Raw genomic sequence first — 14942 nt, 5'->3', positions numbered from 1 at the left:
TGCACACCCTCTGTGACCCAACCCTGAAGGGAAACACCTTTTAGCTGTGAATTTTTTAAATATTTTTTAAATTCATAACCTTCACAAAGGTAGGATTAACTGCATAGCTGTTGCATTAGTCTCTATTGGTTTTAGTTGAGTGTACCTAATGAACTGCCAGTTTAATGTACTTAGTCATCTCTCCACTGGAGTAATTGAGAGATAGTTACACAGTCAAAATTGTAGTTAAAAATCTTTTAATTTATTTATACATATATTTATATATGTACACAGTTACTTACCTATTCTTGTAAAGACAAGAAACACATTGTCAAATTCATTGTTAGTCATTGGTGGCACAATTGAGAAACTAGTTCTCCAAAGTCCCAGGCTGAACCAGTAATGTAATAATCCCAAAATAATCTGTTTTTTCCCTTGCCTTAATTCAAAGCAAACTGAAGGGAGATCAATATTAACTCCTGACCCTGTTCTTCACTCCACAGGCTTTTAAATCAGAAGGCAAAGAAGACGACAGATATCAGGGCAGTGTAGTGAATACAACACAACTAACATTTTATAAATATTTTTGTTTCATAATGTACTTTTTGTTGTCCAAGCAGGGTGTGGTAAACCTGTCATTCCCTGTCAGGAGGACAAGTCATCCGCAACCATGTGAATAACCACTTCACTTTGTCTGAGGAAACCCAATTTGGGTCACACCTACAACCCTGAAGCACTGTTAACAGTCTTTCCTTCTGTCTTACTCATAAAATACAGTGAATATCTGAAAGCAGAAGAGGGTAATTAGAGTATATTTAACAAGTTTACCAATATTTATAGATTAAGTAGGTCAATGGGACATAGATACACTCATCTAAAAGCCTGCACTTTTCATCTCTTTCTTACATTTGTGCTCTAGTAGACGTGTCTGTCCATTTTGATGGGTGGCTAAAACATTCGCTGACCTCCTGTTCAAGGAGCTGCCCTTCGTCTCCACGCAAAATCAAACCCTACTCTTTATTTTCATAATTCACATATATTGGCGATACTAATAAAAAGATGACTAATAGTTCAGGATCACTGCTGTGTCCTTTCCACCTGCTTGGGATGTTGTTCTGATTTAAAAAGATGTGGGTGTGGTTGCTTGGGGGTTATAGGCAACTTGTAAGTTAATAAAGGACATTTTGCACATTAGTGCCCAAATAGTTGCAATTATGCTAAAGTAACAAAAAGAAATCCCTTTTAAGAATGAAATACCTGCATCATCATGGTTGCTTCAAACCACACATCATGGATTTGGATGGAAGCCTGTTAATAAACTTAAAGTCTATACCTTTACCTATGTAGATAGTTTGTAGTGGGAGTTTTTTTCCCATAAGGTATGTGTATACTCACCTTTGTTAACTCACTCCTTGTTATACATAACATGTACTTAATTGTGATTACAAGTGATGATATGCACAGAGCTTACAGTCATAAACAAAAAATAAAAAGCATATAATGTATATAGTCCAAACAGTATATTTTCCCCATAACAGTCCCTTAGTCTTCAATATAGTCCTTGGTACTCCATAGTGTTGTAAACTTCTTCATGAAAAAACAGAACGAAAAAGAGTCATTTTAAAAAAAATGTACTGCCACTAATTGCATGATGAAGGGGTGCCTTGAATATGTGCTGCATGCTGCCCTCCGGTGGCAAGGACTAGGAGTTGTGCTACAGGAAAGGGTTGGTTGAACCACCTGAAGGGAATGACCCGGCTGGGGCTCCAGCCTGAAACAAGACAGAGACAGTCAGAATTAAGAAACCAACAGAAAACAGTCTGAGATAATGAACCCTTCAAATCAAATGTTATCAATAACAATGGTTTCAGATAAACCACTTGGTATAATAATTTCTTTGAAGGGACAGTTTACCCCCCAAAATCAAAAATATATATTTTTCCTTCTAGCTGTGGTGCTATTTGTAAATCTAGATTGTTTTGGTGTGAGTTGCAGAGTGTTGGAGATATCGGCTGTAGAGATGTCTGCTTCTTTACAATATAATGGAACTAGATGTCTCTCGGCTTGTGGTGCTCGATGTGCCAAAAATAAATTTGAAAATCTCTGCAGCAATGTCTCCTGAAATCATGATCCGGCTACTCAAGATAATCCACAAACCTTATTCTTAGCAGTTTGATGTAGGAATTATTTTCTTCCTACCCACTAACTACACCCACCAACTGCATCGCTGTGCAGAAGAAAGCATGCATCTGCTCATGGACAAGATGCTTGTGCTCGTTACATGTAAACATTAACGGGGTCCTCCTCAGCTGAGCTGTAATTTTACTCGATGAGCGAGGAGTAGATGCACCCATCCTTCTGCACGTTGATATGGTTGGCAGCCATAGTTCAGTAGAGAAAAGAGTCCCCAATTGAAACTGCTCACAACAAGGTCTTTTGATTATTCTTGAGTAACTAGGTCATGATTTTTGGTAAAACACGTTGCTGCTGAGTTTTTCATATGTGTGTTTTGGCGTTTTGAGCATGACAAGCTTACTGCCATCTAGTTTCATTTTACTGTAGAGAGGTAAGACATCTCTACAGCCCATATCTCCAATACTCTGCAACTCACATCAAAATAGACTGATAAATAGCACTATAGGTAAGAGGACAAATATGTATTATTAATTTGGGGGTTAACTGTCCTCACCTTCTTTAACTCACAAAACTGGGGAAAACAAAAGACAACGCATGCTCACCATGAATGGGTTACTGGACATGCCAGGGCCAGCCATGGGCTGCCCAAAGGGCGTCATGGAGGGCTTGTTCTGACCGTAGACTGGGAAAGCAGGGCCTGGCGGGATACAGGGATTTACAACAGGTTGAGTCCGCTCTCTCCAGCAGTTAAGCAATGTGTAATAATAATATTTCATTGCAACTGTTATATCAACAAGCCATAAAGAGCAGGCTGTAAAGAGTCAAAGATAAACAGAGTTTAACACTGAACTACATTATGAGTTAATTTTTAAAAGCTCTAAGGGACTTGGACTATAAAAAGGAGAAAAAAAAAATCAACAAGAGAGCCAAGCCCAGCGTGTCAGATTGCATTCAGGCATGAACAGAGCCTTATGAGTGATGTCAGATTTGTTGATTGTGTTTCTGGTCCAGAATTTTGCACGGAGCAGAACCCCAAAGCTTTGTACCCTAAATGCAACCTTCTATCACTGTGCAATAGCTGCCACAGACAAGTCACACTTAAATTTGCTGCAGCAATACTTAAACATAATTACCAATGCAGATGATGATAAAGAAAAAACATAAAATGAATGCAGAGTAAAATGCTGCATGTGACCTGAATCCCTGACAGATACTCCACAGGTGGACCAGGGTGAGAGGACAGAGGGATGTGGGAGGCCACTAACCATTAGACTGAGGGTGGTAGGCCCCAGGTTGAGAGTAAGGGATGGGAGCCTGGCCAGGGAATTGCTGCTGGAAGTTTCCGCTGAAACTGGTCGGGAGGCAGTAGGAAGACGCATTCCCAAAGCCGGCGGGCATGCTCATAGAGCCAGTGCCAAACGAGGCTACGAGACACACACAGCATGTGTGTACACGAATGCACACGCACACCCACAACACACACAAGGAGGAGAAAATTCTAGATACTTTGGCAAATCACAAAGCTACTTGGCAATGTAACTGGGTTACATCAAAGTAACGCAAACATCTAAGTAGAAAATGTGTCTTATTGAATACGCTACACTTTAAATGCACGCACACACACGCACACACCTGCAGCTGGAGCTCTCCCATTGGTCTGGAAAGGGTTGGTGGCCATCTCCGGGGCAACTGCTGCAGCAACGAAGGGATTTGTAGATGGGACAGCTAGATGAAATGTAGGAGGAAGATGCAAAATGAGTCTTTAAGCTATATGAGAAAGTTCACAGCGCTGGAAATGTATTTTCGTTCCGTATGAATCACTGTGGTAGTAATCACTATTAGCACCTCCAAAGCCAGGCTGCATGCTGGGTAACACAGGTGGATTTTGGGCTGGCGATGAACCAAGCACTGGTCCAAATAAGTTCCTGTGAAGAAATGCTTCGATTAAATGTTTCTGAATCCGTTAGGCTCATGCAGTACGTACACATGACAGGCACTGATTAATCTTTACAACCGATTAACTGATACCGTGAACATTTTGCTGGTTTTTCTTAAAAAAAGCTGTTTAGCTGTAAAAAAAAAAGAAAAGTCCATCCATCCCTCCAGGATTTTGCAGGCTTTTTTGAGATTATTGCAGCCTAAAATGTCTGATGAATGAATTAATTTATGGCAGCTTTTTCTAAAAAATCATGTTGCAATGGTTTTAGGTGTTTTTGAAATGAAATTTGGGGATTTTTGTCAGTTGACCACATGTTTCAGCCATTCTCCAGCTGTGTTTTGCAATAGAGCAATTACTGGCTTTGAGTTCCGATATAATGTTGCACACGGTGTAAAATAGTTTACCCTACCTTCTGTGCACAAGAGCAGAAAACTGCCTTACATGGGCTTTAGCAATAATTTTTGTCGGCAAATGTAAGACATTTGTGTCACACATGTCTTCATCATTACAACCAAAACTAAGGAAATAAGTTTGGTAATGTTCTGCTGGGGAATGCTATGATTGGTGAAACTCATGGTAAGGTACTACAATACGTCAGATTTGTGGAAAAGTTGGCAGAAATTGCACAGTTGTGCAGAATTCACAGGGCTTGTTTGAACTTGAATTAACTGTTGCAATTGCAACACTGCAACATCCTGGAGGGGCTGTCTTATACACTACTGAGTGGAATATGTGGACTGGTATTGAAGACTTTGGTTTGGATTTAAGACTGTGCATTTTCCTAGTGTATAAGTAACAACAAACACTGCACAATGAATTAATAACATTTATGTAGAATTTTTCCAGACCATCCATATGTGCAGAGAGGCACCCTTTACAAGAAATTAACGGTTTCTGGTGAATATTTATTAGCAGTGCTATTATAATATTATTCTCTGTGTGTGTGTGTGTGTGTGTGTGTGTGTTTGTCTCTCTCTCTCTCACCCTGGCACATTGCTGCCTGACGAGACGGAGGAGCTGAGTTCGTTGTCTAACTCAGCCAAAGCAGCATAGCGATCCTCTCTGTTGCTTCCCGTCTGGGACTGGGAGGGGACGGCACTCGACATTGATGGGATTGGCACACCTCCTCCTTTGGACAAATTTTGGGAGAAAAAAATCATACTCAAAGATCAAGTGTTGCATGCATATGCATAATCAAATAAAAAAGAGACAAAGAAATAAGTAAATGATTGAGGGAAAAGCATGGTATTTTGTAACAGGTTTAGGGCAAATTGTCCACTGGGTGTCTCCCTATGCAGCGTTTCTGAGATATCTTTGTCAAATTAATTTAAATTGAAAGGATGTTTAGTGTGTTTCCAACAACTTGGCATGTGTGATTTTGCCCTGAGCATCAGTTTAAAACCCTTTAGAGACTTATCTGAGAGACGGAGGGCTTGCTCAGTGGACACTGCAGGTAAGAAATGAATGAGATGAGGGTGAGTGCGTGGACAGGGTGGAGGAAAGGAGGGTGAGGAGGGGGGTACCTGATGAAAAGGACTTTGAGGGGGGTGACGTGCTCAGATGGGATGGAATTGCGGTGTTTCCAAATGCCTCAAAGTTGGCAAAGTTGGTATCTGAATTACCCTGAGGTGCTGCAGCCACACACAAGGAAAAATAAACATTTAACAGGAATGAATGTGGAAATAAAAACAATGGCAAGGCAATGCATGGGGTGATGGCAAACCAAAGCTGTATTGTGTGTCAGAGTGAAATGTTGGACCCTTTTGTTCCTTTCACAGAAAGCCGTCTTACCCGACTGGCTTGGAAAATGTGCAAAGTTGGCAAAGTTGGTAGAGCTGGAAGTTTGAGTGGGCGGCGCAGCAAAGATGTCTCCCCCCAGGTCAGAGAGCAAGTCAAACTTCTTCTCCTGAGCAGCGCTGTGAGCCTGGGAGCGACCTAGCCCTGGAGACTGGGCAGCAGCCAGAAAAAGCAAGTTAAAACTTTACTCCAACCATATTCCAAAAGACATAACAGATGCATATCTAATGTGCAAACAGAGGCACGGTGCACATTTCTGTTACCTGGCGCAGTGGGGTCTTGTTAAGCTGAAGGGTCTTGAGAGGTTGGACTTCTGGGGTACTACCCGTGCTGCTGGCTGAGGAGCCGGACACAGAGGCCTGGACACTTGCTACTGCCCTGGCCTGGTCTGGAGGAACATACCTAGCCATCCAGGAGTGAACATCAACGCAAATGTAGATCAATTAATTTATTATTTTTTTTAAAGGTAGCAGCTATGCGAGTACAACAAACTGATAATTATGTATTTGATTGAGCTGACTGGAATGAAGGTAAGTATTTAAATTAAATGGGACCATCCTTCATAAGGCACTGTTTAAAGCTGTACTCTTTTCACTAACAATGCAGCAAAAAGAGGAAAATGACACATAGACATAGAAAGTCCTAGAGAATGATATATGCTATCAAACTAAAACTAAAACAGAGGCAGCACTTAACTCTCAGCACTCTTTTCCTTTGCATCATGGCAGACAGTAACAAGCCAGATTACTTTCAGGGCAGCATTAGGCTTCGGGTTAGCCAACAGAAAAACGTCATCCCTGGGGCACTCTTTTATTTAAAGCTCTATGCACCAAAGTAAAGAACATCGTTTTATTTAAAGGTACACTATGCCAACATTGACCGTTACTGTGAGCAAACAATATCAGCTACCAACGTGAAAGGTCACTTAGTATTTTGCTTCATTATATTTACAATCTTTTAGTGCCGTGTCCTTTATTTTCGTCACTTCCTCTTGGATGCATACTGCTTACGAACCAGATGGGATGGTTGCTACCTTTTTTTAAAGTGCTGACCTCACCTGAATACAGTGCCCACCCATGATTGTCCCAAACACAATAGAATAAGAAAAAAATAAAATACAAGCAGAGGGTAGAGTCTCTGCAGATTCATACATTGCCACATATTTCTAGTGAGTCATAATGATGATTGAGGCTACATCCATACTAATATGCAACGTTTATGCCTAACTTTCGCACTTCAGCATTTTACAACCCCTAAAACAGAGATAATGGAAATGCTGCTGACCATGTTTTAGTTTGAAAATTCCAGGGTTACATTTTTGTTTAGACAGGCAAAAATGGAGACTTTTGGAAATGATGATGCACACGCCCATGTTCGCTTCCTCATTGGTATTTCAAGTCAAAACAGGTCAAGCCAAATCATTAGAACTTAGCCTTTATACATTTTGTAGTTTCATCCTTCTGTGTGGGTACTTCTTCCTATTGCCATGGCTTTGATGATGAAAACGCTCTGGTAATGCTCTTATATGTGGACAGGGTACATGCATGATCAAGTGCAGTAATGGAATTTAAAATTTCCTTAAGTACTGTACTTAGGTAAAAAACTGAGGTATTTGTACTTTACTTGTGTTTTTTCTTTTCTTATCGCTTAATACTTTCACTCTACCACATTTCAGAGAGAAATATTGGAGTTTTTACTTCACTACATTTATCTGAATGCTTTAGTTACTTTGCAGATAAAGATTTTTGCATAAAAAACATGAGTTTATAAAATATGATGTTTTGGTATAAATTAAATTACCAAACAGTTTGTACAAATAAAGCTACAATGCTTAGTTGATTTATCAGTTGATTGACTGAAATTAATTGCCAACTATTTTGATAAACATTTAAGTCTTCTTCGATTTTTTAAATATTGATTTAGAGTATTGTGGGTGTTTTTTTCTTTTTAAATAAATTTGAGTTTTGTGGGAGTTTTCCCCTTTTCTTAATAATTGAGTTTTGTTTTTTTTTGTTTTGTTTTTTTTTTTCTTGTTTTTGCTGTGTTGCTTTTAAATTGTTTTTAGATCATTTTAAGTGGTTAGATTATCTGCACTGGGTACTTTTACTTTTAATACTTTAAGTACTTTTTTTCCTGAAAATACTTACTTCTACTTGGGTAAAATTTTCAATGCAGGAATTTTACTTGTAATAGAGTATTTTTACAGTGTGATACTTTGACTTCAGTAAATGATCTGAGTATGCGTTTACAGGCGTTGATATGGACAGACATTAATTCTGAATCAGTGCTTAAACACTTGTGCATAAGGAGAAAGGAGCTTTAAAATGAAAACATAGTGTGGATGTAGCCTCAGAGGGATTACTGTTTTATGAGTCTATAAATTGTTCTTTGGGAAAATCCTGCATGGTATACTTCTAACCCAGTTATACAATGTGCATTGAAGGGTAAAGAACTAAAATAGCTTAGCCATGAATGTTGGTTTGTGTTCTTTTAACAACAGCTTTTACTCTTGCCAAAACAATCAAACAATATCAAAAGTTAATGTTACCATCTTTTCTTTTCGTATTTTTCCTGAAGGAACTCTTTTACTTTCTGTGGTTCTCGGAAATCTGGAACAACTAATGTCCTGTCGTCATAGAGGCCCAACCAGATGTGTTTACAGACCTACAGGGGGGGCAGAGGAATGAGGAGAGTGGGAGGTAAGGAGGGGATTGGGGTGGGGGAGGTGGGTGAGCCAGGAGAGAGGTGAGAGAGAGTAAAGGGAAGGGGGAGGGGATGACGAGAAATGGGAGAAAAATGGGGGAGAAAGGAATGCCAGTAAAGTTGACTAAGCAGGGTTCAGAAAAATGCCAAGATGCTTCTGAATCATACAGAATGACAATAAAAATTCAGTTCAACAAAGTGAAATATGGTGCTGAGTCCATTGCTGTATATTGTACATGTTACCTCATTGCTGTGTTTCTGTAGGAACTCAATTTCCTGATGTGTAAATGTGGTCATAGAGATGGACTTCACTCTGTGTGGGGGGTTCAGTCCTCGCCTGCGGGTGGAGGAGGTATGTTGGCATAAGAACAAGAGAAGCAGGGTGCAACCCAATATTGTTCATGTGACACGAGATGAGCAAACAAAAACAACAGATACATTTGATGTATTTTCTTTACACATGAGTACTTTGGACATTTGGGACATGTAAACTAAGTGCATGTATAAAACACAAATACGCTTAATTTCCTTGTTTTTTAAACATAAAATCCCAGTGAAAGTAATCACAATTTTTTCATGAATCCACAGAAAAAAATAATTGAGTATTAACATACATGCAAAAAAACATGCTGTGTTCTAAAAAAAAAAGCTAATTGAATAAGTATTTGCAGTTTGTGACAATAAAATTCACACCATAACAGCAGCCAGCTGCTTTAAGACGTCACACAGTGAACCAAATTGAAAACGCCTGTGTGTAATCAAGGTGTGACAAGTGACATTAGGTTAAAGACACATTAATTAGCTGGAAGGTGCAGGAATAAGTTGGTCAGGTTTCTGGCCAAAAGCTAAATCATGAAGACAAATGACCTTAATAAACAAACCTGTGCCACTGTTACCGAATCATTGCATGCTTATATGGCAAAAAAATCATGTTTGTGTTAATGGGGTCTATGTGCACAGATTCTCAACACTGATAAGTAAAAAAACAAAACAACAAACACTTGAGAGTACAGTTGGATCAACTATAAAGTCATTTTTTGATGGCTGTAAATTTGATTAGAGGAGGCGGTTCTCAACATATGAGGGTTTGTGCAAAGCAAAACCAGCATGAAAAGGCAACAAGAGGCCTAAGACAACTCCGGATGAGCTTTTATTGCAAAAATGGGAAGCACGGTGTAGTCAACAAGTGTTGCTTCACCGGTTGTGGCTTTAGGGCAGGTTGGCAAATATAAAGCCGCTGCTGACAAATTAAAAAAACACACACGATATCTCTGGGCTAGTGTTTGACATAAGGGACTTAACATTTATGGTCTGATGAGACCAAAACACATCCAAGCATCGCCACTATGAATCTCGTGATGGCAGAATGATGCTCTGGGGAAGCTTCTGCAGGTCATGGAAAGCTTGTGGGGTTTGAGGATAATATGATGTCACACATTCAAGACAAATCCTGGAGAAAAACAATGTGATCTACAACAAGTATGACTGGAAATAAGGGCTGGGCGATATGGCCCTAAAATAATATCTCGATATTTCAGGGTATTTTTGACAATATGAAAAAAACATTGAAAAATATTCTACTATTCATTTCAATAACTAAATTATTGTGATTATTAGTGTGATTATTTGATTATTTATTACGGTCTTATATGACAACATAAATCTTAGTTTGCCTACAAATATTAAGTAAAAACTAAACAAATTATCTCTACTTTCTTCCATCTGTGAACAACAGCAGAAACTCAGATACTGTATAAAACATAATATATATGTTCTACAGTAGCCCAGAGTAGAAAAACAAAATACTTGCTCTTGATAGGGCCATTCATGGCGGCCACCGTAGTTCTCCTACATACTCGGTACACGGGAGAAGTTTTAGTTCGTACTGCTTGATGCCACTAAATCCTGCACAGTAGACCTTTAGGACTATTATATGACTTTTTTTTACAAATTTGAATTTAAACAATTTAAGACTTATTTAAAGGGGAACACCACTTAAATTAGGAATTCCATTACAAATTTACACGGAAAATTTAAGCAATATTTGTGGGCATGAGTTACTCTCTCTCTCTCAAAGCCAGAAATCAGAGAAGTCAGTCTCCAACTTGTGATGTTGACTCATCAAATGCAAAGCTTCTGCATAGTCAATGAACGGGAACCTAATTTTGTGGACCCCACAGTTTCCTTTTTTAAATACTTCAATAAGTTGAATTTAATTGTCGTGTCCTGAGTCGTGAAACCCAAAATATAACCATATACTCCGAACATTCCTCTGGATGCTCTCAGCGTCATCTGTAAAATCTTTTCCAATGTATTGTCTATGGAGCGGCTCCAGACTATAAAGTCTATGACATCACAAATTTGAGTTTTAGCTTTTTATTTTTTGGATGTGGGAGAATGTTGTTCATGTTTACTAATATTTTAGACTGTCTTTTACCATAGGAATAACATGTATGAATATTAATCAGATTCACATTCATACTTTATTGTCTTCTATGTGGGACAGTTTTCACTGTCTGTACAAATAAACACTCAGGACAGGTAATACACAGAGTGTACAAAGACAAAAACATCACAGGGAACATAAAACAAGTCTGGCTCAAAAGTCCCCCCAAAGCAGAATTTCTTGCACAGTGGTTGTCTGTGTCTGTGGCACGAGGGGAGGAGGACGGGCGTAGTTCCCTTTTAAAGACCTGCAGACACACTAAATACTGTCCATGCATTCAACAGTTTAAGTTATTTCCCCAGTGTCACTTTTCCCAACAGATGTAATACTCTGTGCAGTATAATAATTAGGGATGTCCTGATTGGATCAGAAGGATCAGTATTGGGCCAAGTTAACCCTTTTTTGACTGATTGGAATCAGTTATTTTGAGCATGTGTCACTCTTGATCCTTTGTTTATGTCCAACATCACACGATTTGGTTTTATTGTAACGTTGCTACTTCAATAAGTAGAAACTCTTCAACTTAAGCTAGTGTACAACTTTAAATGGAATTGAATTTTTTGTTGTTCATTGTTAGTGAACTTCTTTTACTATAATGCTGAAATAAACAGAATCGTGAATGATTTTTATTTGCTCTGACTGGAAATGTTAATGTTGAGCTATTATACTACTTTGAAGCAGAAATGTGATTGTATTACCCATTTATAGAGCTCTGTATTTTTATTAAAATGCAACAGAAAGTGGATTTGATGGCAATTTCTGGAGACATACTTTAGTTTGTTTACTTTATTCTGTTGAAAAGAACAAATGCTGTACTAAGTGAAATTGTGAGCAATATCTAAAGATGTATTTTATTTTGTTTACTGTGTTACCTTATCAAAAACCCATAAGGGACTGTAAGGATGAAGACATTTTTTCTTGTATTGCATTGCAAAGCTATTAAAACTAAAGTGCTATCGTGTGCATTGTGCAGCTGTATCGTCCAGGTAAATACAAGTATCTGATCAGGAGATACTCAATATCAAATGACTAGGATCGTGATCAAAGGCAAGAAACATTATTGGGAGATTGGTACTGAATGCTATGCATGCATTCAAAAGTGAAATATAATTATTTCTCCAATTTGACTTTTCCTAATAGATGTGTTACTTCAAAGTATGATAACAGATCTGGCAAGTGGGCACAGAGTCATACAAATATAAATAAGAACACACCACTAATTTTAACAGTGTCAGTCTAGCTAAAATGTTGATTGGGTCATATTATGTCATATTACAGAATACAACACACAAACAACTGGCTTTCAATTTAAAGGCAAACACTCCTCATACAGCCACACTGCAACACCCTCCCTGACAAGAAAAACATTTAACAATCAGAAAGATAGGCAAACATGTTTGCCTCTATAGCAACTAAATGGGAGTGGATAGTTTAGATATTGCATAATTAAGTTACATTGCCTAAATCCTGGTTATGATTTCATAACATTTAGACTTTCCATAGAAAAAGATATTTCATCAGACAGCAGCTAATGACGACCCACTGCCCCACTTCTTCTTTCAATTACTTCCCAAGCTGGGAGAGCCACCCTGCTCTGGCTTATCTGGAGGTGTGTGTGTGTGTGTGTGTGTGTGTGTGTGTGTGTGCGCGCGCGCGCATGCCTGTCAGAGGTCCAGCTAAAGTTCAACCAGAGGAGGCTCCTGTGTGACACGTTTTAAAACAAGGTGGTCAAATATTTGACTGTTAGGTATATGTGAACCATTAGGCGTGTTAACCTTCACAACATTAAGTCAGAGACCACCACACACACACTAGAGTGAAGTCAGGTAATGTGAGACATCAGGTAAAATGGGAAAAATTAAGTTTTACATCTTGAGCTTTTTAGATATTAGCAGCCAGCCACCAAACATGTTCTAGAATTATTGGTACGTGTGTTTTACACGAAACAAACAATTTTATTGGTCTGATATAACTAGTATGGAAAGAGCAAAAAGTCAAAAATCTCACAGTCTCAGAACTTGGAGGAAAGCCATGTGGCATATTGATTATCTCATTTTGGTAAAAGGAGTAGGGCATAACAACAAAAATGACTGTAGTGTGTTGTCTTTTATTAACTGCTTGACTTATGATCAAAGTATTTTCTGTGTATTGCCTGAGTGTGTACTTAAAGCATTCAGGTAAAATAGGACAAAAAAATTATGCTACATTTGGACATTTTTCTACATAGAAAAGAGTATGTGTTTAGGCTACCCGGTGCCATGAAATTATGAGTGACGCTAGCCATAACTGTTACACACACATGCATGTCCATTGTAGGCTATAAGGTACCAAGGATATAGGCAGCAAAAGAATAAGTATGGAAAAAAAATTAGACAATCTTTTTTAAGAAATAGCCACAGGTTACACTCTGATTTAATGACTCATTGGCTGAAGTATAAATGGATTTCACTATGTTAAAAAAAACACCAAAAACCTACGATTTTCCCATTTTACCTTACCATCTGTGCCATTTCAATTGAACATTTCATTGGAATGAGGTAGGGGTTCTCAATGTGTTTTAAAGTCCAAAGTTTATAAATCATTTTACTTAACGTATTTTCATAAAAATATAGCAGAGAACCATAAGTTATACGTGTAACACTTAAGGTTGACTTTTTACACTCCCACATATAACATAATGTGTGAAAATGTGGGGAAATACATATAAAACAAAATTAAAAAAAAAATCCAATACTGATCATCCTTGGAAAAAAAAGAGCCATAAGAGTTGCAAACAAAATCACTTACATAGTACCAAAGAACCCACTCGTTATCATATTACAGGCACTCAAATTTGAAGATCTGAACGATTTCAACACTGTTTAAGTCATGAACAGAGCCAAATATCAACTGCTACCTAATAGTATCCAAAAGCTGTTTCAAATGAAATTAAGTTGACTTGATTTGAGAGGAATTTGTATGTTCAAGATACAGTTAGTGATGACTAACGCAAAATATAACGTCAGGTTGATTATCCGTCGACCCTCTGATGAAAACGGTTACGTTTGTTTTTTTGAGCCAAATAATTTGTTTTTTTGTGCTATGACTTAACAAATACTCACTTTCTCCCACTCCTTTTGACAAGACATACCTAAGTTGTTCACTGAATATGTTCGAAGGGCATTCTGGTATTGTTTTTCTTCCTTCGACTATATTTTATTCTCCTTTTTTATTTGGCATGGACGAAAAAAATCTCTAAACGAACTAACTTTTCGGGTGGTTTTCTCGGTAATCTACTGGAAAGTGTCCCAACTTACCTGACTTCACCCTACACGTATCCCCGCTTGTTATCACGCAGAAGTAAAGCTGTAAACAAACCAAACTGCTATTAGCACGCGGCCCAACCCAACGGCCAACGGCAGAACCGACGTTACCTGTCCTGACTTTAACGCTAGCTAACGAGCTAACGGTACCGCCGCTGTGGACCGGACAACCTTATGACCGACAGCGGTGCTTTGTCCTCGCCTGGTGGACGCTTTAGACAACAAAAATGACAATTTGACACAAAAGGAGACTCACAAGATGCCGGAGCAGGTGGTACAGACGAAGGAGCCCACTGTCATGTTGACATAGGTCGGGCCGCGCTGGTCGCAGTCGAAGCATTTCCTATTCGCGGGCAGGCTAGTCATTTCCCGGAGCATCTTCAGATGAGTCTCCTCTTGCTTTCGCTTCGCGCTCGTCGCCATGGCCGAAAACAGCAGGCTGGTATCACCGGGGAGGAAGTTTGGACAGGGGACCCGGGACAGGACGGGTGTCTTCAGGGTAGACTTGTCGCGTGCGACGGTGGCAGCCGGGGAGACACCTTTCTATGGTCTAGCGGAGACTGGGCGACTGACAAACTGCTTCTTCTACCCGGAGAAAGTGCGAGACAGAGCGGCCTCACAACCACATGCGCCATCTGTT

The 14942-nt window shown here is 39.0% G+C and overlaps 1 protein-coding gene across 1 annotated transcript; it reads right to left on the bottom strand.

Moving 5' to 3' along the window:
• Window positions 1–219: 219 nt before the first annotated feature.
• agfg1b (ArfGAP with FG repeats 1b) lies at window positions 220–14880 on the bottom strand. Its single transcript, XM_042497796.1, has 12 exons — window positions 14559–14880; window positions 8798–8891; window positions 8400–8515; window positions 6115–6253; window positions 5846–6002; window positions 5578–5685; window positions 5039–5183; window positions 3961–4040; window positions 3748–3840; window positions 3381–3539; window positions 2718–2812; window positions 220–1750 (listed from the first exon to the last, which is right to left on the bottom strand). Exons 1-12 carry the CDS (start codon window positions 14723–14725, stop codon window positions 1694–1696), a joined length of 1410 nt encoding a protein of 469 aa, XP_042353730.1. The 5' UTR covers window positions 14726–14880; the 3' UTR covers window positions 220–1693.
• Window positions 14881–14942: the final 62 nt, after the last annotated feature.

The sequence above is a fragment of the Plectropomus leopardus genome, chromosome 12 (genome assembly GCF_008729295.1).
Source record: "Plectropomus leopardus isolate mb chromosome 12, YSFRI_Pleo_2.0, whole genome shotgun sequence".
Taxonomy (NCBI): domain Eukaryota; kingdom Metazoa; phylum Chordata; class Actinopteri; order Perciformes; family Serranidae; genus Plectropomus; species Plectropomus leopardus.
Note: the sequence above shows the minus strand (reverse complement) of the source record. Positions and strands in the feature narration are given on the sequence as shown.